The sequence below is a fragment of the Heterocephalus glaber genome, unplaced genomic scaffold, assembly GCF_053883595.1.
Source record: "Heterocephalus glaber isolate CG9 unplaced genomic scaffold, H.glaber_assembly_v1.0 deba00001523, whole genome shotgun sequence".
Classification (NCBI taxonomy): domain Eukaryota; kingdom Metazoa; phylum Chordata; class Mammalia; order Rodentia; family Bathyergidae; genus Heterocephalus; species Heterocephalus glaber.
The window spans coordinates 10,244,873-10,268,053 of record NW_028258327.1 but is presented as its reverse complement, the minus strand read 5'-3'; the positions used below and the strand labels follow the sequence as shown (position 1 = coordinate 10,268,053).

The 23,181-nt window shown below is 35.4% G+C and overlaps 1 protein-coding gene across 6 annotated transcripts in view; it reads left to right on the top strand.

Annotated features, from left to right (window-relative positions):
• Klhl32 (kelch like family member 32) overlaps positions 1-23,181 on the top strand; it is a 223,595-nt gene that overhangs the window by 181,817 nt on the left and 18,597 nt on the right. For 5 of the 6 annotated variants that reach the window (XM_087187960.1, XM_087187961.1, XM_013078774.3 and 2 more), the window contains one exon: positions 9,639-10,365. In XM_087187960.1, the coding sequence (XP_087044086.1) occupies positions 9,639-10,365 (727 nt within the window). The remainder of the gene's footprint in view (positions 1-9,638; positions 10,366-23,181) is intronic. The other variant, XM_021242674.2, reaches the window with a different exon arrangement.

Here is a 23,181-nt window from a genome sequence, read left to right as displayed (position 1 = left end):
TTAACGGAGCTTGCAGTTGAATGGCAAATAAGAAAGAATGTATCTGTGCTGATTAGAATCTTCTTCCTCATCAGTTACATTCTTGGCACATAGTGAACACTCAAAAAATTGAGGAATGGATGAATGAGGAAACTGAAAGAAAAGATTCATGGTTATATAATTTTCCTACAGAAGAACAAAAGATAAACATAAGTAATCCACTCATACAACCATTATTTTAGTTTTCTAAAACCATATATGTATACAGATACATACATACATACATACATAGTCCGCCAAAAATGTATACACACTCCAAGAAAAGAAAAACTTATATAAATATTTTAATGCTAAATTTATTGAGACATCATGGAATTAATACATGTTATCTTTGGCCCCTACAATTACAAGAGGTGCTCAAAGTGGTGACCATTAGCTTCCAGATGTTTATTTGTATGATAAACAGCTACTGGGGTAAACTTGGCCATTGAGATTGCTGTGCATGTATTTTCAGTTTCTTCTCTAAGGGCTGGTAGTGTAGTGGGTTTTCTGCGGTATACATCCTCTAGGATCCCCCATATAAGGGTAACACCATCTGTTGAAAAATATCATGCTATTTTTCTTTTCCTGAAGAGTGTGTATACATTTTTTCAGTGGGATATATGTTGACTGAGTTGGTATTTTGAGATTTAAGGGAACTCATATGGACACAAATTCATATTTTCAATGGGATACTCAAGGAAAAACAGTGTATACTGAGCATTATGCAGAAACAACTACATTTAAGTTTATCTTTTTTATTCAGTCATTCATGCTTCTCTGACTTGGGATTTTTACAAAGCCACAAAACTTAAATTGCTGGGTTAGAATTTCATTTGTGTGAAAATTGGCTTGTGAGAAGGGATAGTTCATAATCTGTTGTGCTACCATGATTTTATCACCTTACAACAGTGAAGTATTTAATACTGCATAATATTTCTTATAATCCACAGTAATCTTTCAAATTTTATTTCAATTTTACATGATATTATTTTATATAAAAACAGTTTGCATGTGATGACTTTGTCATGAATTCAAAAGGATAACTGCACTGAGGAATAGCTCCATCTCTTGGTGCTGTGTTGCCACTGTATTAAGTCTATGTATTGCCTGTCATAGTTTCTTAAGCACTCTCACATGTTATCTCACTCAGTGTTCTATAGAACCCTACGACGTAGGAAATGTCATGTTTTATAGATGATGAAATTGAGTCTCAGTGTGTTGGTGTTTTTTCTGATAGCACAATGTATCATTATAGAAATATGTCTTTGACATCAAATCCTGCCTTTTTTTCATTTGCCATGATGAGCATGTGCTAATTAGTGATAGAAGAAAGCATCAGGATTTCCTTGTCCATTCCAACTGACTTCCCCATAATGCATCCTCATTGCATGAAGTAGTTGGGAAATAATTTGAGATGCTATGACCCAAGTAGGACAGGCTAGTCTCTGTTCATCAATGGAATAGAGGAGGATTTTCTTGATTAACAAAATTGGTTTTCTCTTATTTTTCAAAATTGCTCCAAAAATATAGGCTTAACATCTTACTGACCATATGTAAAGTAAGCAGGACATGTTACAGAAATATAAAGGACACTAACATCTTACTTAGAATCTCATGGCATTAATCCAGAATCATGTAATGTTCTGAAGCAATCTTGTCCATTGACAACTAGACGGATAAATATTGTCTGTTGGCTCAGAGATGGTTACCAGACCATTGAAAGGCAATTACAGGATGTTATTTCTATAATTGTGTATGTGTTTGATCAAATATGAGGTAACTAGGAATGAATTTCACTTTCCCTGCAGCACTATTGGCAAGGGTGATATTGTTTGTATTTTATTGTCCTAATGGGCATTCTTACCATCTAAAAAGTTTTGTATGCTCTATATGTAGGCATCATATATTTACAGACAGTCCAGAGATAAAATTTATGTTAACAATAAACCACATATTTATATTTACATTTAAGATCTCATCTGGGATTTTAAATAAACAGTACCTTAAAGCAGTCACCGTAGAAATTTGAAATGTATGTTCTTTGGTTGAGATTTTATTTTTACAAGAGATGATATCTGTTAGATTGAATAATATAACTTGGTCACAGTTGTTCCCAGGAAGAAAGATGCTAGTGTAACCCATTTTTAACATAGGGTTCTGTGTGCATACAAACCTTTACATGCATACATGTGAAAATATTTTGCCAAGCACAGAATTATAGACAAAAAAACCTCACTTTGTTTCTCTGAAAAAAAATTTATAAAAACTATTCATCCTGTTAAAATCCATGGTTTGCACACTAGATACAGTGATAAATTTTGGTTGCCTCTCCTGCCTGTAGGAATTTGGGAGGATTCTACTTTAGAATATTTTGGATGGATCCATAGGTGACATATATCCTAGAGGTAGAAGAAACTCTCTCACCAATGCAACAACTCATTCCTTTTACAGATGAGAAGCCACCTGACTGGCCAAATGTCACCCACATCCGTATGCTACTTTTTTATTGGCTTTTTGAAGATAAGCTCAATTTGGTAGCCACTTTTGATAGACAGACTGGATGGATATCGCAGGATACTAAAGTTACCTCTTTTCCTATCTTTATTTTCTCTTCATCTGGATTTACAACTTACCTTTTAAAAAATCTTCCTGTGTTATGAGATTGAACCAAAATAAAACAGGTCAATTTTTATTTACCTTCCTAAATATCTGAAACTTAAATGTAATAGGCCTTAGAGTACTTTTCATGTGGTTTCTCTAGTCATGTGTTTTTTATTCATCTGTGGTTAACAGACATACTCAGTATCAAGGATTTTGCTTTTAGAGCCTTGCAGTAAGTATAAAGGTAATTATCAGAGTACAAATTTTATGTAAAAGGTGAAAATAAGAGCATTTACCAAATAGCTTCATAAAAGTTTAAATAAACAATGAAAGACCATGTAATATTATCATATCTGCTAAGCTGAATATTGTTTATAAAATCTGTCAGGTTATTTTTTTTTTCTGACAGTATATGATCTTGAGCCTCATCAGACTTGATTCTACTGAAATATTCTTCTTTGAGGAAAAAATACACTGTTTCTGTAGTCAGCCATAATGGTTAATGTGCAACCTCCCTTGAAAAATCTGTTTTACAAGCAAAATGTTAACACAGTTTTAATTATACCACTTGAGTGAGCACTGTTGTAATTTGTAATATTCCTCCATGGTAACATTTTCATTGTTCTGGTAGGAGAAAATACTCTGACCCTGCATCCCTACTTTCTGGTTCTTTGGATTTTATGGGAATGCTATCTTAAAGATGAGAACATGACCATAAGATTTGGTGTATTTATTTATTAATATAAGGTTTCTTTTCTGTGGAAGTCATTATTTTGGCTTAATATGTCACTATTTGTACTATACATGACTCACATTAAAGAAGTGAGCTGGGTGTAGCACAGCAAATCTCAATACCTGCTCACTTACATTAGACAAATTTATAATATTTAGTCTAGAGAAACTATTAATCTTAGGAGGATATCATGTTAAAGTTTTATGTTTATTAGAATTCATGGCATTTAAAATAGTACATAAAATAGTGTACCTGGATCTACATGTAACAATCATTGAACTTCCCTTTGAGGATGTGGGATTATAGAGCGCATGCCTGATAGTCTATTTAGAAAGGAAAAATTCTACCTATGTATTGTTATTCATACCATTCAAACATGCTGCCCTGGCTTCCCACAACTTGTTGCCCAGATGCTCTTTAATATTCCCAACTCTTTGGTGGAGGCTCAGGAATGTCAGTTATTGATTTACTGCTGTGCCCTTTCTTTGTCCATTTCTGAAATTGCACAATTATGGGATTTATGCTGCTTTTTGGGCACCTAGGGAAGACTGGTGCTCTGGTTTATCTGAATGGGATGTCAAGACTGGCAAGGACATAGAAATGTGTCCCTTCACAGCATGGGTTCCTGCAAAGAAGAGGGCTCACTTTGCACTTTCAGCAAAGCTGTCTATGACCAAAATTTAGATAGGTGAATAATAACAGCTGCCTGGGGCCAAAGGGGCAGAGTAAGGGCATGAACAAAAATACCAGTCATTGCTTACTCAGCTCTGGCGGACATGTTCTGTGATAAGAGCATTCTTTTCCATGAAAACAGAGTATTTGTGGACCAAGATAAAGAAGTAGTCATTACTTTCGTCATACAGGCTTTATCTTTTGTTAGTGTTGCTCCAAAAGATTTGATCACTTATCTGATGAGAGCCTGCTTTGTAAGGATACTTGTGGTGTATATTTACAAGGTATAAAGACACTTCTATGGAAGAGAGCACATTGGTGTGTATTTTGAGATTTGGGATAACTTCATAATTAATATACTTTCTGGAAATCCATGAGGGTAACATTTGTTGTTTTAGAATTACTTCAAGTTTTATAATGCACACATATGGATATAAACAAGCAGAGTTACACTTCAAAACATCTGCTTCTTTAAAAGGATCAGTCATGTTAGATTTCAAAACAGCAGCTTGAGTGTGTTGGACATGAACAGTAAATGATCACAACTCAAGGATTTGATATTTTTGGAAATGTAACATTTGTCCATATAGTTGATATATTTCTGAAATACATATGAGTATATTATGTGTGTTATTTTTTTCTTTTCTTGTGGTGCTGGGGCTCAAACCCAGGTCTTTGCTTGTGCTAGGTAGGTCTACTACCACAGTGGAGCTACACTCCTGCTCCAATTACATATGTTAATTTAACTAGAGCAATATTTATAGAATGTAGGATTATATACTATACTATTATATTATATTGTATTCCCTAAGATAGCAATCAGTAGAAATATCTTAGAAAACTAAAAAGAAATGTTATCCTTTCCATATTATTTTGAACCTGCTTTTAGTTAACATGGAATAACCTAGAATTAAAAGACATGTGCCCATAAAAAGTGAAACGATAATTTAAGACCCAAAATATGTTATTTTTCCAAAATACTTTTTTTTAATTTCAAGCTCAAATGGTACCATTAAATATTTGGTGTATGTTTCAGAAGTAATCTATAAGTAAGATTCATTGAAAAATATTGTCAACCTATCTGGTAACAAAATATACCTATTTTAAAAATAGACTTATTTTTCTAATTGAAGTTATATTGAACTTGAGTATATTTGCCTTGAATCTACCTTAAAATAATTATTGATGGAAAAACAATGACAACGTGATATAATAGAAAAATACATTGTTTAGTTTAAAAACTGGCTTTCTAGTTGCAGCTCTTCTGCTAATTAGTTGCATGACTTGGGTTAAGTCATTGATCTTGTCTGGATTTCATTTCCATCTGTAAAATTGAGAAGTTTAAATAAAGTGGATTCTAAAGTTTCTTCTGGATTGAAAGTTTTATTATTTATTTGAGAGTTTAAAAGACTACAGTGTTGGGCCAGGGATTTAGCTCTGGTTCCACTGCCTGCCTCGCAAGCGCAAGGTCCCAAATTTGATCCTCAATACCAAAAAAAAAAAAGACTACAGTGTTTATTAAGTCCTCAAGAAGCTCAAAGAGATGAGACCAGCACCACTGATGTGAAGGAGGAAACAAGGGCTCACATCTCTAGCTTCAGTATAGATTTTTGAGGGGTTATAAAGGCCTCATGAGAAAGCCATAAAAATGAGATAATACAATAGGAAACTGAAGCCTATGGTAGATAAATAAATAAGTATACAAAAGAATTTGTATTGTTTTTTCAAGAAAAATTGAAGAAATAGCCTAAGAATAGTTGTAAAACTTTTCCATTTATACCACAAATATTTAGAGCTAACTATGGCTGGGTACTGTTATATGGAAGATGAGAAAGATGAGTTGAGTTTGGATTAAGCTCTAGCTAATGCTCTTTCTAAAAAGGAACAATTCTCTAGTGGCTCAAATGAACTGAGTTAGGCAGGATGCATGAGCAATCTCCTGCTGACATGACAATCCACTATGCTTCAAATTGTACAGTAAAATCTTGCCTAATTACCATGTTTCCTAAGTATTCTTTGTTGCACCCTCTCAAATTTATCAGTATTTTCTTTTCCACTCTTGCTGGGTTTACTAAAAGGGTGGGAGATGATTTTGGCTACATGCTTCATTTTCTTCCCACATTACAGTAAGGGGGCAGGATAGCAATATGACAGAATGAATAAGCTAGAACAGGACTTCAGCCTCCTCTAAGGTAGCTTTTCTCCTTGTAGTGTCGTTGTAAAGCTGCTAGTTTGCAGAACAGTCTTTTTTCAAGCATAATCATCAAAACATGCCACAGAGCTAACTGTGGGTTCCATGATGCCTCAGTGAGGAATCAGTCTTCTGTTCATTGTAGTCTCTAAGCCCCTCAAGTAAGTACCAAGATTCTTTCCAAAACCTTTCCCTTAATTCAGTGCAGCAGTAGATAGTGCTCTGGTTAAGTTCAAACCATAGAAAGCACTTTAAAGTGGTCCGTTATTTTGACTTTTTATTTTGCCATTTCTTTCATTATTTGACCAAATAAGAATTATTCTTGTTTTCAGTGGTTTTTCTCATTTATTTTTTATAGAAGTAAAAAGAGGGCACAGTAATATTTTTACATTTATTATTGCAAAAGCAAAAGTGCAGTGTTGATATATACTTGACTTACTTTATGTTACTGCTAACATAAGTCAGTCATTGATTTATAAACCTCATGGAACCAGGGTCTCAAAACATGCTACTTATAATATTAAGTTAATCAAATGTCCTATATATTTATTTAATAATTTCTTTGACTTAATTAGATTTATAATATCTTAAATTTGAAACAGTATGCTTATCTAGTAAGACAGAAATTTATCCTAGTAGATGGAACAGTTAATGCACTTTTCTAATGTAAATTCAGACAGCATGGAACAAGAACACTTTTATGAATAAACGTCTGTCTAAAATCTTCCTACTCAAGAGTGTAGGTCCAGGGGCATTTGCATCAACTAGGAGCTCATGGACTCCAAATCCACCATTTTCACTACTGGATCCAAACCTGCATTTTGTCCCAATACTCCAAGTCATTCATATGCAAGTAAGATTGGAAGTTGGTGGGAGAATAGTTTATTGTAAATTGCATATGCCTTTGATGTGAAGAAAAGATAAACCCAGCAAGTATGAATGACTTATCTGGTCTGAAAATGTTAGTAAATTTTAAAGAAGCAAAAATTATATATGATCTGTAAGAAATTAGAAATGCTGGAAAAAATAAGATAAAAATCATTAGAAAATACAAAAAATGTGTAATACATAGTATTTAGGGAAATCGAGGGTTGAAAGCATCATCATACATGTAACATGAAGTGGTAGATAGCTAGAAGTTATTCAGTAATAGATCACAATGGTCATTATTTCATTGCCAATTCGAATTATTAGAGATTTCCTTAAAAGCAGAACATAGCTGAGGCTTGTGTACCTCCCATGCAGTTAATGACACCATTTGCTAGGAAGATAAAGATTAACCAGCAAATATACAGAGATGGGATGGAAGACTGATGATGACATAGGAAGAACTGATTTATGAGGAAAGAGAAAAATAATTAAATGGGCAATACTATGCTATAAAAAGAGGCTATAGCGACATGGATATTTATCTATTGTTACTCCAGTGCTGTTTTCTATATATACTACAGTGTATGAAAAATGCAGAGCTGTAAGGATGTAAGGGTGCTGAGAAGTTGCTTATAGAGAAAAACAATATCAACTAGAATTACTCAAATTAGGGATAATATCAAAGATTAAGTTTCAGAAAATTGTACCTAGTGCATAAGAAATGACCCTGAGCAACATGACTATCTCTGGAACTTTAGAAGGATCTGTGGGCAAAGAATAAAAAATTATTTATTAAGTTGTTGAAGTATCTCCCTAGAGAAATAATTGGAATCTCTTCCTTTGAAACTTCTGTAGTTGGGGCAAAAAAAAAAAAAAAAAGACTAGGATGCCACGTGTGAGAATCCTCTCTACTTGTAGTAGACACCTGGTGATTGATGAGTTACATTTTTCTTTTGCAACAACTTTGATTATTGATGATGTTACCATACATATATTTTTTTCATTAGCTTGGTATCCTATTTAAATAAAAAATGCCATCTTCTATAAAACATCTAAAATATCATTCATTTTTCCTCTGTAGTGCCTGCCACATTGGTAACTAGCATTTTCTTGCTCTTTTTTTCCTTTTCACTCTATAATTAAGAGATGCACTTCACTGCATAGCACAATTGAATTAACTTTATTTGGAAGTTAACAAAACAAGCACAAAATGCACCTTGCCATTTGGAGCCATTCTTCAAATGGGTGCAGAAACTCTGAAAGTCTGAAATCATTGAGTGCTTCAGACAACCTAGTGATTATTTTTACTAGAAGAAAAGCCAGATCATTTTGCCAAGGGGTAATGATCTGAGGATCCTGGATTTTCTTCTCCTTCCTCCTGTAGCCCAGGCATCATCTGAACAGGGAAGCCCGGCACCCCAATTCTGTGAGTTGGAAAGCAAGTAAAACACAACAAGAATTATTTAATATTCTAATTCATTGCTTTTTCCTGCTCTTTCAGATCCACTTTAGGAGTTCTAGTTGAATTAAGTATTGCTAAGAATAATTCAAATCAAATATACTGGAAATGTTAGACATACTATTTTATGTTAGTGCATGGGAACATTTGCCAAACTTAAATATTAAGTCACATTAATTAAATTACTTCAGTTTTTTCATAAATGAATTGGTTTTTTATGGCATTTTAAAAGTAATGTTTAGTTTTGTTATTTTTGACTTAGTGAACTTGCTTCAGTTTTAGGAAATTCTCTTTGCCTATAGAAAAGTTATCCTTTTGTTCTTCAAAAAGATCTGGAAGGGAAAATAAAAAGGGATTATATTCTGCTTTTATCCATAATACAAAGATAAACTCCTCTATATCCTATTTGTGAAAATGATCCTAACAAATTGTCAGCATTTTACTTGCACAGGTAACAACTGTCTTCAAGGTGAAAACTGACAGAAAAAAATAAAATTGATAAGCCATAATCTTACTTTTCCTCTTCTTGCTTCCTGACTGCTATACCTACCAAAGGGGTGGGAGAGAGTCGTGTTTTTTTTTCTAAATCATTCTTCTAGTGTCATATTGATTTTCTCCCAGGTACACCCTGTGGTCTCAGGTGATCACAAATTTTCTTACTTACTCATATGGATGCAACACCTTGCCCACAGGTTGACATGTGCTACTTGAGCTGTGGTGGCACTGCTCACCATTGACATTTCCTTTTGTGGGGTATACTAAACCTCTTATGTATGAAAAATAAGAAAACAGGCTGTTCACAACAGTATTTTCATGATTTAGAAAGCAATTACTTTTCACCCTAAATATCATTAACCTCCATTAGTGTTGCTTAACATTGCTCCTAACTGATATAACACTGTCTTGGGTTATTTTGTGTGTCTGCTGATATGGGAAGAAAAAAAGCCCCTCACTTAAGTCTCAAAATATTCTACTGCTATGGTGTTTTGTGGCAAAAATTGTATTAATTGTCTGAGAGAGTACATGGTGACCTGCCTGTATGCCGTTGTGGTTGTTCTTCTTTCCTCTCATCCCACTTCCCTCTGTTTCAGCTAGCTGTGAGGTGGTTGGAACATAACTGCCATTACCAGTACATGGATGAGCTTCTGCAGTATATCCGCTTTGGCCTAATGGATGTGGATACTCTCCATACAGTTGCCCTGTCACACCCCCTGGTCCAGGCAAGTGAGACTGCAACCGCCCTTGTCAACGAGGCCCTGGAATACCACCAGAGCATCTATGCACAGCCTGTCTGGCAGACCTGCAGGACTAAACCACGCTTCCAGTCAGACACACTATATATCATTGGTGGGAAAAAGCGTGAGGTCTGTAAAGTCAAGGAACTTCGGTATTTTAATCCTGTGGACCAGGAGAATGCTCTCATAGCTGCCATTGCCAACTGGAGTGAGCTGGCTCCCATGCCAGTGGGGAGGAGCCATCACTGTGTGGCAGTCATGGGGGACTTCCTATTTGTAGCAGGAGGGGAAGTGGAGCATGCCAGTGGCAGAACGTGTGCAGTGAGGACTGCTTGCCGCTATGACCCTCGTAGTAATTCCTGGGCAGAAATAGCACCCATGAAAAACTGCCGGGAGCATTTTGTATTGGGTGCCATGGATGAATACCTCTATGCAGTTGGGGGCAGAAATGAACTACGGCAAGTTCTGCCTACAGTTGAGCGATACTGCCCCAAGAAGAACAAATGGACTTTTGTGCAGTCCTTTGACAGATCCCTTTCATGTCATGCTGGATATGTGGCTGATGGTCTTCTTTGGATATCAGGTAGAATGTACCTCATATGTTGGATTTATCAAAAAACTCCTTCACTGTGGCATAAATTTAAAAGTCAAGCTTTGGTAGTGTAGTCATGTTTAATTGAACAATTGAGCCAACAATGCCATTTTTAGCTAATAATCATTTTTTGAGCACCTGCTCCATAAAGAACAATATAATTTAAAGTATTTGTTCTGTGACTTTCTGAGTGATTAGTGATGTAAAAATTCAAGATGGAAGGTAATGGTTCATCACACCTGTTTTTCTTCTATTGTCTACATTATTAGCTTTTGATTATTCTGGGGTTATATTGCATACTTTGTGGTTTATTTGGTTTCTTTCCTTTTTCTTTTATTCTTGGATCCCTGGCTAGGAGCCATTTCTTCAGAGATAACTCAGGAGAAATAAAAGCTCAGTAAATCCATTTTGCTGGGTATAAAAATGGGTATGTATCCAGGTATTAGCTATGCTGTGCATTGAAGGAAGGAATTTAAGTTACTAAAAGCATTTGTATTATCTATAAATGGTATTACTCATGCCATCCTAATCTTTCATTCCTATTTACTTTCCCTTTTTTTACTGACTATATTGGGATATAGTTTGAGCTCTACCTTATTTTACTTTTTTGTTGTTTCCATTTTAACCTTTTGGTTATGGAAAAAGCAGAGACAAATATACTGAACTCCACATACCTATAACCCAGCTTTAACCATTAACCATTTATTGCTAGTCCTTGTTCTATCCCCACTTTCATATCCTTCCAGACCTCTCCTGGCTACAGTTTTGGATATATAGGAGTCTGTGTAGCATCTGCTATCAATATCCCCAAATTGACCTGTGCTTTCAATCTTATTGTGGAGAAATAGCTGAAGTGCTGTCCTTTGAAAAGTTTGGCTATCAGGGAACAAAGTTGCATCTTCTCTCACATGGAGGGTAAATACCTATATTGTAACTCAGATAGAACTTGGATTTTTGGGTTATCAAGGACAAAGAGGAATAGGAAGATAAATAAATGTTATGGGTAGTGGTGCTATTTGTACTTGGAAGAAATGATGTTTTAGGAGGTAGATGTTTCTCAGCTTTTCTCAATAATTATCTCCAGTTTTTTTACACCTGTTTTGACAGAATTCTCCCTTGCTTTAAATATGTTTGCACTCTGTTCACTTTTCTTCTGCTGTCCTCATAACTAGAGAGACAGTCCTAGGCTCGTCTTCTCTAGGTGATGCCTCAATTATTGGTAATTCCCTAATTTTCATTGTTGTAACCTAGGATTAAGTGCTTAATAAATTAATGAACGAAGTTAAGATAGTAAGGAAGAGGATAAATGAGAGTCCAATAATTACTGGTCCCATATACAAAATGAACATGAAAAATGAGTGTATATGTTAGTGCATGTAGATACATTTAATAAAAACTTTATCTGGTGGCATCTTCCTTGTTCTTTAAATATGTATTTCAACAGTTAAGAAAAGAACCACCAGGACTATATCCTGTTGGTTTGGCTGAAGAAACTTCAACCTGGCTACAAATAAGTACTTGGTAACAGAAGAAACAGATTTGTACTTTCTTGGACAACAGAAAAATGATGGATTTATGAAATCAGTGCAATTTGTTTACTCCCAATGTACATTCCTTCTATTGATTTATTTGATTTTATATTTTCTCATTGTACTCTATTTCTAATTTTGGCATTGTACTTCTTAAATTTTGTATGGATTTCTCAATATTATAACAAATATTCCTTGTTTTGGACTGTAAAACTAGCTTTTTAAAAAAATTCCAGGGTTTCCCTTAAATAGTCTTAAAGCTATGGCAACTTAATATTTTTCAGTGAGGCCTAAGAAAGCACAGGAGCTCATTTTAGACTGGCTAGATTGATCATCCTGGTATCAAGTTGAGTATCCTTTCAATATAGGCCTATATGTTTCCTTTTCCATTTTATTAAATCTATCAATGTATTATATATCTTTTGCTATCCCACTTTGTCTCCTACTGTAAATAGAAATACATTTTCTTTGTTCTTCTTTTGCACTAATGTATGCAGCCTGTGTTAACCATACTTAATGAAAACAATATCAATTTTCTCAGGTTTGTTTCTCCCTACTGTGTACTTAAGATGAGAAACTCACTTTCCTGTGTACAGTACAATACCTGTAATTGGAAAGAAGAGGAAATCGCCAGTGACATTTCTAATACCTTCAGCCATCTGCCTCTTTCCTCAGGCCCAGTTTATAATAAATCAATTGTGAATCTAAACATGACTAGGGAGGGGTGGCCAGATTTGCTAACAGGGCCTTTTAAAAAGGCAGGTATATATCACCCTCCATATTTCTGATTTAGAAATGTGCACCTATTTATTGGAGCAGATGAACATGTTTGAAGTTCTTCTTATCTTTGACCAAATAATCAAATATTTCCAATTTAATTGATGGGGATTGAGTCATTGGCATCTGTCTGGTATTTTGCAAGCTTTGCCTGAGGTAGCAGTAGTATAGATTATAGAATGTGGATTTCAGAGGCTTAGTTCTGTTCCACAGAACACAAAATGAATGTTTCTTTAGAGACTCAGTATTTCCAGCATGCTCCCTCCCTCTCTGTTCCCTTTCCCTTTTTTTGTTCATTTTGGGGCCAAGGCATCTTGAAAACTTTCCATAGTTTTTAAAGTGTGATAAGCAGAGAGGAATTCAGAAAAATCAGGCGGTATGGCTATACACATTAGCATTTAATTTAAGATGTTAGAGATAGTCAAATTTTACAGGTTCCTGTAGAATTTGACATTGTGACCCAATTCACAAATACTCCATCCCATTTCAATCTGAAATTCACAGTACTGAAGTAAAATAAGCATTAAATATCCTGCAGCTGTGCTTTAAAATATACAGTCTCTGTTGTAAGGTATAGTTTCTGAACTACTAAAAAGATCCTATTTTTGTGAAGAAAATTTAATCCTGAGCTCATCTTGAAGCACAACTTTTAATTTTTATCAAGTGGAAGCAAGATAATGAGGAGCTAGCTACAAAATTAGCACTTTAAAACTATAAAAATAAGACAAATGCTACTGCATTTACTCAAAAGCAATATATTTGATGCTTTCCTGATGTTCTGGTGAATGCTATGTTCTTACGTAGTGCTGTGTCACAGATACAAGATTAATTTTGCAAACACTTCCTACCCTCTAGGAGCTGACAAGGTTTTTCGGATATTCCATTAATGAAAGAACATTTGTTAAAGCTTCTTTAATTTCCTAGAAGCTATGTTTGTTTTCATCTTGATTAAATTTATATAAAGCTTGCATTCTTCTCATTTAAAATAACTTTAATGTATTCATATCCACTAAAGGGACTTTGGATTTTCTAGTGTCTATTAAAGTTATAAAAACATAAACTTTCATTAACATTTTTAAAATATCATAGTTTTAGCTTTCTGAGTGAAGATATTATTTTTCTAGCACCTAAATTTTAAATAGAATATATTGGGAACTAACAGCAGATTTCATGGAGGTTGAGTTGTCGTGTGCTAAGACAACACAGTATAGTTGCACACATGTGTGAAATTGCCCCACTTCTTACCAGTCTTGAGATGCTGAGCAAAGTTCCTAACCTTGCTACGTCTTCTCCCAGGCTATGCTCCAGTAGCAAAGCAGTCCAGTTAGTATGGTGGCATGATGGTAGAAGTTTTGCAAGGTCCAGAAGCAACACAGTGCAGGGAGTAATGATTACAGAGGACAAGTAAGATAGGATAGCCTAATCTGGTCTCAGGTTTTTGGCTACTTTGTATATATCCATTAATCCCTACCTGGCTTTCCCCTTGAACTTTATGGTCCAATCATTTCAATAATTGTGCCCTTAGGCAAACACAGTATTGGACAAACCCAGTGAACCACTTTGTTCCTCATTATCCACTGTGAAGGGAAATTGGTTTTAGGGCACAAATGCACATGTGTATGTGTACACACACATACCATCAACAGGAAAACTTTAGCTACTCAAGATGCTTTTACAAAATTGTGTAATATTTGCCTAAAACCTATCACATCACCACATATCCTAAAATGTAAATGCTATGTAAATAGTTATTTTACTATATTATTGAGGGAATAATGACAAGAAAAGTATACATGTTCAGTACTGATGAAAAAATGTTCCCAAATATTTTCTAACTGTAGTTGGTTGAATCCATAGTCATGGAACCGATGGGTACAAAAGGTTGAATTGTATGTAAGCAGTAAAATTCAACTGCCCCTCCCTAGACTCCCTATGGGAGGGGGCCACTAACAGGAAGGTTTGGTGGGCCATCTCCTCAGCTCACTAAGCATGTGACACTCCAGCACTCCCTATGTGCTACTACTCTTCTCTCACCCTCTCTACTTCACTGGATCTAACTTCTTCACTTTCATCAAGATTCCTTCCTGAGACTCCCAGAGAGGACCTTGCCTTTGTTTCCCTAATAGGTGGAGGTAGCAAATAGTGTGAGGAGACATACGGGCATGAAATAGTCGGGAAACAGGCCAAGCTTGGGAAACACTAGCAAGGAGGGTGTTGGGTGGGGCACTCAGGAAGAAATCAGAAAATGAGGGATGGACAAGGTCAGAGGAGGAGGAGAGGGGTGTTACAGGAAAGTGCAATGAGGGAGATCTGTTCAAGACCATAGAGACATCAGAGTCCAAAATATGTCCACCATGCTTTTCAATCAGGAGAACTGCAGCGAAAGCAATTTCAGAGGAGTGGAAGAAGGTAGAAACTAGAACAGAGTAGTTTAAAGTGTGACTGGAAAAGTAAGAGTAGAAACCACAGATACAAGCTACACTGGCAAAAAATTGGAATAAGGTTATCTTGACCTAATATCCATGGACAATGAATGTATCATCTAAACTTCATCTCTGAGCCTGAGCTTATCAAGAAACTTCCCAATTATTATCTAGCTTGTTGTGCATTCTTATCTAGAGGAACAGAATGAGTTGTTTCTAAGTTCCACACATATTTCAGTCCACAGGAGACCCACAGATTTTTCATTAAGAATAATATTTGGCTTTAGAAAAAAAAAAGGAGAGTAGAAGGTTAAAAAGGAGAGAGAAGTCTAGCTGAGAAAAGAGAGCATAATTAGAAAAATAAATTCAGGTTCAAATGAGAGGTTTTTTTTTAAAGGATGCAAGTGCATTACGCACATTTACAGATGAGGGAAGGAAGAGAGTAAAATAGAAGATGGAAGGAAGAGGGGCTTCCATTTGCTTGGTAAATGCTGAGAGCATCTCCTAGGAACCAAGACTAGTGGTATACTGGTATACAATATTGACAACAGACAAAGAGTCCTCAGTAAGGAGTTAGTGGAAGAATGGATCTCTTTCAAAAGAAAGGGATCCCTCAGGTCTAAGCCTGGAGGGAAGGAGGTAATGTGGGTGTGAGCCTGGTTACCATAGGTAAGGGTCCAGAACCTAAGAAGGTTCCTTGTTGACAGAATCAAGTGAGAGACAGTGATCTTTTGAGATTGTTCAGTACTTGGACTAGGACTAGGTAGAACGTGAACTTGGAAAACATCTCAACAACAAAATAGGGAAACAGCAGGTTTTTAAAAATTAAGTTTTCAAAATCATACTAAGATTGGAAGCCAAGAATTATGCTGGTACTGTTTGAAAATTTCAGTTTTACTTTTTGGTGATGCAAGCAAAGAACTGGAAAAGCAGATGCTTGGATTCACTTATGATAGAAGGTTGTTAGGCAGTAGTCTAGAGGAGCCTACTGGAAAGAGTTTGGTAAGCTTGGATCCTGCTAAGGTAAGAGCCAGGGCCTGAAGGTTTGCTTGCAGGAGATCAGTCTGTGTTGTGAGAATGCATTGGTTTGTTGCTTCTGGAGACAGCTGTCACATGAGAAAACCACTGGCCTGGTAGACATTTGGAGCTTCATGACTTGACCTGTCTACTTAAAAGTTTCTGGTGAATTGGGATATCCATTTAGAGGCTAACAACCAGTTGCTCCTAGTAGTTACTTTTTTCTTCTTCCTTCTACCCAACCTTTACTCCCCCCCAATCTACACAGCAGAATGAGCCAATGTGAGGACAGAATTTCAGATATAGAAGATAAGATCCACCGTTTGATCTCACAATCTGAGATTAAAAGAAAACCACACTATGGAACCTAGATGGAAGCTAAATAGAAATGAACTATTCCATGATGCTTTTAAAAGAGCTAAGTGGTTGAAGGGAAGAAAGCAGATCACCTACATTTTCCAAAAATACTTAAAAGCTTTCATCCTACAATGTGTCCCTAAATGTAGCATTTTGTTTACCTCACATTTCTATCTAGGAAATGAAGCTTAGAGAAGTTAAATGATTTTCTAGATCATATAGCTAATATTTTACAGTTACAAATTGAATTCTGTGTCTTTGGGTTTTTAAACCATGCTTTTATCTCTAAACCACACAGGTACCAGTTGTTTTTCACTCCAGCAAAAGCCTGAAGAGCACATGCTTAAGAAGAACTTCCAAATGGCAAACAGTTGAGAGTAAATGATGCACAGAATAATACCTGGAGATGTGGTTAGAATCAACAGTAACCTGATTGTAATTGCTTAACCATCATCTTTCTTAAGGCCAGAATTAAGCATATCTTCCTTTTCATGGTCCTATACCTCAGCTTCTAAAAAGTAAACAGTAATATAATGTTAAAATGTAAAAAGAAACTTACTGATAATATGGAACTATTCTAAAATACATTGGTTTGGATTAGAAATCTTTTGGGAATGAGTTACATACTATACTATATCTAAAGGCCTTTGAAGTTGGTAGTTTAAATAATTTTTAAAGAAAAGTCCAAACCATTGACTCCAGAATTTATGGAGAGAATCGTCTTTGTTTAGATGATCTCTTTGTGTCTATCTAGATGGGCCTAGAAGAAGGGAATAGAATAAAGGGCTAAGCTAGATTGTTCTAACTGAGGATGGCTAAAGCTACATCATGGAAATAGAGAATGGTTAAAGAGTCTGGTTGATGGCAGGAGGAAGATAAAAGATCCCCTAAGAAGTTAGCAAAGCCATTGGAGATATGCTGAGGTGAACGTGAGAGCTTAACCTTGCTACGAATGTTCAGAAATCTTTGGAGGCAAGACTCTGACATTCTACACAGTGACGAATGGAAGTCAGAGTGAAATTTTATTGGCATTTCGAAGTGCAGGTATCCTTAGTTGACTTTGACATTCTGGTAGCTTTACCATTTCACTTATTTAAAAAAACACAGGGCACATACTTTACCTAATATCGGTTATACCTGCTCACTGTAGATGACATAAATATAATTTTACATTTTTCAAGTGCACTAATCCTTTATAGATATTTTGTAAATTTGAGACATTATTTGCAAGCTTTGAGTATATTAATTACTCATCCATTTGTGAGTCCCTCAAGTATGACAGAAATAATATGGATACTAGTTTTAATTTAATGCATAGAGTAAGTATTCTTCAAGGTGCTAATGTAGTACAAAGATTCTTGGATTTGTTTATAGAGCATTATAAACACCCTAAAATGTGGACAGCTTAACTTCATTTAAAATAGATAATAAAAGTTTATTTTTGCATTTATTGTAAGTATTCCTATGGTGTCATTTTTAGGAGTAATAGTGAATTTAGCTCCATAAAAATGACTAATATGAACTGAATGCTAGGTCATTCTTGAGGAACTATAGTATGAAGTTTTAGTTTTCTGAGAATTGAGCAAGTTTATGAGACAACTTCAACTAAGAAAAAAATATTCTTGAATACTCAAACTGTCTAGTATTCTGATTATTATAAAAAACAATTATAAGAAATCAATTTCAGACTACAAAATATGTTTATTAGTTCAGTATTCCATACATAGTCATTGATACTTTTTATGTAAATGATAAAAAAAAAAACTTTGCTAAAATGACTACAGTATGGTAGTAAACTTCCCCTTATGGGTTGCCTGTGTGCTATGCACTGATTCACCTAAAACTTATGCAGAGATATAGTCATCTCCATTTAGCATATGAGGAACCTGACAGTGGCTATGGTAAATGGTTTCCCTGGGGACATAGTGATAAAGAGCTCATGTTAATGCCTGTCCTGAAACTCTTCCTCTAGACCATTGGAAAGCTGGGCACTGCAAGCCTCTAAGAGAGTTGTGAAGAATTTATGATGGTTTTTCTCACTCTTGAATTTGCTAGCAGAATTCTAATTTGGAGTATTTTCCAACCTAAGAGGATGGAAATGATCCTTCACTTTGTTGTATGTATCCTGGTTGGTCTTAGTTGTGCATCAGCACTGTAATAGCAACCACCGGCTTCTACTTCTGGAATTTAGTGTAGGACTATTTATCCAACAAAGTATTTTCTGTCTTTGAAAAACAAATAACAGAGCCATCAGACTTGACCCACTCTGACCAAAGTATAATGAGAGCAGTTTTCCTAAACATCCTGTTTTTATAGATACTGTCAGTGCTTTTTGAGAATCAGTGATCTTGGTAGCAGAGACAAAGGGCGCCTGTTTGGCAGTTACTCACCAGCCTCTCCTTGGTATGCATTCATCCATTTGTCATGGCATTTTGTAGGGAGCTGTACAGGAAAGTTTAAGAAAAATGCTTCACTTTTGTCTTGATGATAGAAAGCATTTCTCACTACTAGTAGCATGGTGATAACTTTTCATTCCTTTTGGCAGTTTTTAAAGACTTATTTGACTTTGGGGTAACCTGGAGTATATCTCTAAGTAACAGTTCAAAAGTATAAGACAAGGCTGCTCATTTTCAATTTTGGCTGAAAAGTCTTAACTTTGTAGCACTTTAAAGTTAGAGAAAACTTGGTTTTAAAAATGGATGGTATATGAGATGGCATATTTAATGACAGATGTATCTATAGAAAGCTGTTACGATGCAGATTATCCCCCCTGGGGTGGGGGAGGAAGATCAAAACTGCCAATCTATAAAATATACTCGATAGAGGAAGGCATGGAATCTATCTTTGCAAGTGCTTTGATTGCAGGGGACAGTATAGCAGCATGTGGCATCATAACCCAGAGCAGACAAATCAGCTTGATGACTTTCAAAGCCAGGAATACTGCTACAGGCAAGGGTACTCCAGTGTAGGAGAAATTAAAACATATAGAGACTGTTATTAATTCCATATCTATTTTTGTATAGTCAAATCTGTATGCAAATCCTTAGCATCTCATTTCAGCAGATTAATCTAAAAGTGAAGAGTGTTATGTGAAGGGAATATAATGACAAAGCTCTGCAAATGAGTAACACTGTAAAAGAAGTGTAGGCTGAAAACTTGGATGCTTTTCTAAAAAGTTTTTTTGTGCTGAGAAGAATATTTTAATTTATATGTTGATTTGTAAATTATTTCAAAGGAGAAAGCAATAGAACTAATTTCCAGGATTTTCCTTTGCAATCCTGTCCTGGCAAAAGTTACAACACTGTTTGTTAGGCACCTCCTGTGGTCCCACATTCTAGAGGTAATGAACAAAATAACTAACTAGAACTTTTAATTTTTACTCCCAACTTGTAATTTAATATCTAATTTCTAAACATTGTCATGTGGGTGAAAATTTATATGTAAGAGTAAGGAATCTAATTACTGAGTGCAGATTAACAAAAAATGTATTATAGATGCATCTGTGGAAGCTAGTACAGAGTAATTCTGAAGAGCATGTTGATAAACTTATGTGCTCTGTTTGGGAGAGGGAATGTAATAGCTCCATTCTAATCCATTGGTTATATATTTAATCTACAATGGGGAGAATCTGATACACACAGTGATATAAATATTTTTAAATAGTGTCACAAAGCAGATAGTTTACTGCAGTTGGCATTAATTTTGTTCCATATATTTAAAACAAGTAGAGAAACTTTTGAAGTTGTAAAAGATGGAAGTTTTACCCTCTGTCTTCTCTCAATTAGAGAATTCATTATAGGTGAGCTGGACAATAATCTGGTGGTTATGGCCCAGATCAAAAGCACTGGCAATCATTTTAGCCTTGAACACTTGTGTGGTCTCGATAGATTTGATTATTTGTGTGTGTGTTTATTCTGAGAAAGAATTATTGAATATTTCATTTTTAAGCTGATAAGAAAGAAAAGATTGGGAATAAAAACAAACACACTTCTATATTTTGACACATCTTCACTCTAAGCATTTCATCTTCAGTTTTCTTTGCCTTGTTTTTAAAAAATGAGACATTCGGTGAGAAATCCAGAGAAAACTTTTGAGGATAGGAATTTCATTTTTCTGTTCTTTGAGGGTTATCTCTGCAGAAAAGCTTTTGTTGATCTTAAAAGTTGTTGAAAACCTCAGAAATTGAAAATAAAGCCCTCCAGTTAATGATAGCCATGGTCAATTAAATATATAATTTCCTCACTGGGGTTTAGTGAGAGGAATGATTGGCCTACATAGGTTTCTGCCTCTTTATGTACCCATTAGTTATGTTTTTCCCTAACATTCTTTTATTGGTACATTTTAGGTATACAATACGTTTACATTTATCATTGGATGCTTGTACCTGTACATGATGTATCTTGGTTCTTATTTTTTCCCCATTCTCTGTGCTCCCTTCACCCCAGCCAACCTTCCCTATTTACAAAGACTTTGTTTCCATTTTCTCTTTTTCTCATAATTTTTCCTTTCCCTTCTTTCCTTTCCCCTTCCCCGCCCACCACTCCTACCCCTTTGGACCTTTTCTTCCTATTTCAGATTATCAATTATTCATTTTAATCATTTTAATCCTTATTTACCCTGTCAGTTTCTCACACTAGAGAAACTAGTTGGCATTTACACATGTATGTCCTATTTATTTTACTTAAGAGTATGGCCTCAATATGCACCATTTAGCTATAAATGTCTCTAGTTTCTCATTCTTTACGGCTGAGTAGTACTTCATTTATTAAAAAAACCACATCTGCTTTATCCATTTTCCAGTTGATGGGCACTTGGGCTGTTTCCAAGCTTTAGCTATTATGAACTGTGCTGCTATGTACATGGGTGAACATATATCTCTGTGGTATGATTCTTTTAATTCTCTTAGGAAGACACCCAGCAGGAGAAAAGCTGGGTCAAATGGGACCTCTAGTCCTAGTTCTTTGAGGTTTCTCCATACTGATTTCCACAGTGGTTGCACCAGTCTGTACTCCCACCAACAATGGAGAAGGGTTCCTTTCTCCCCACACCCCTGCCAGCATTTGTTATTGGTTGATTTCTTGATAGCAGCCATTCTTTCTGGGGTGAGGTAGAATCTCAGTGTTGTTTTCATCTGCATCTCTCGAATGACCAGTGATGTTGAACATTTTTTCATATATTTATTTTCTGCTTTTACTTCTTATTCTGAGAAATGTCCGTTCATTTCAGATGCCCATTTTTGAATTGGGTCTTTGAATTTGGGGGGTCTGATTTTTTTCAGTTCTTTATATATTCTAGATAGTAGTCCTTTGTCTAAGGCACAGCTGTTAAATTTTTTTCCCCACAATGTAGGTCGTCTCTTAGCTCTGTTGGTGGTTTCTCTTGTATTGGAGAAGCTTTTTAATAAGATGAGATGCCAGGTGCTGATTCTTTTTGCTAGTTCCTGTGCTACTGAGATTTTGTTCATAAAGTCTTTTCCTATGCCAATATCTTCAAGAGTTCTACCTAACTTACCTTCCAGCAAGTTTGGTGTTTCTATTTTAATATTTAGATCTTTAATCCACGGTGATCTTAGTTTACTGCATAGTGATAGATATGGGTCTAGTTTTAATCTTTGGCAGGTTGAAATCGAGTTTTTCCAACACCATTTGTTAAATAGGTTATCTTTCCTCCAATGAGGATGGTTGGAACCTTGGTCAAAGATGAGGTGGCTGAGTATGTCTGGAGTTGTTTCTGCATCATCTAATCTATTCCACTGATCCTCGGGTCTGTTTCTTTGCCAGTACTATTCCATTTTTATCACAGTAGCTTTGTAGTATAGTTTCAAGTTGGGGATTGTAATACCCCATGCCATGTCTCTGTTGCCTAGAATTACTTTTGTTATTCTAGATCTCTTCTGGTTCCAAATGAATTTTTGCATTGTTTTCTCTAGTTCTGTGAAATATATTGTTGGAATTTCAATTGGCATTGCATTACATCTATATAGCAGTTTTGGAAGTATGGCCATTTTCACTATATTGGTTCTTCCTACCAAGGAACAAGGGATTTCTTTCCATTTTATTATATGTTCTCCAATTTCTTTTTTCAGAGTGCTGTAGTTTTCAATGTAGAGGTCTTTTGCTTCCTTTGTTTGATTCCTAGATATTTCATTTTTTTGGATGTTATTGTAAAAGGAATTGTTTCCCTAATTTCTCTCTCAGTGAGTCTGCTATTTGTGTATAAGAAGGTCATTGTTTTTTGTGTTGACCTTGTATCCAGCTACTCTACTGAATCTGTCAATTAAGTCTAGAAGTCTTTCAGCCGAGTTTTTTGGGTCTTCTATGTAAAGTATCATATCATCAGCAAATAGTGACAGTTTAACTTCTTCCTTTCCTATCTTTATTCTTTTTATTCCTTTCTCTTTTCTAACTGCTGTGGCTAATGTTTCCAGAACTATATTGAACAGGAGTGGTGATAGTGAGCATCCTTGTCTTGTTCCTGATTTTAGCATGAAAGTTTTCAGTTTTTAACCATTTAGTATGATGTTGGCTATTGGTTTTTCATAGATGGCCTTAATCAGGTTGAGATAAAGACCTTCTATTCCAATTTTCTGTAGGGTTTTTATCATGAATGGGTGTTAGATTTTGTCGAATGCCTTTTCTGCATCTATTGAGATGATCATATGGTTTTTGTCCTTGACTCTGTTAATATAGTGTATTACATTTATT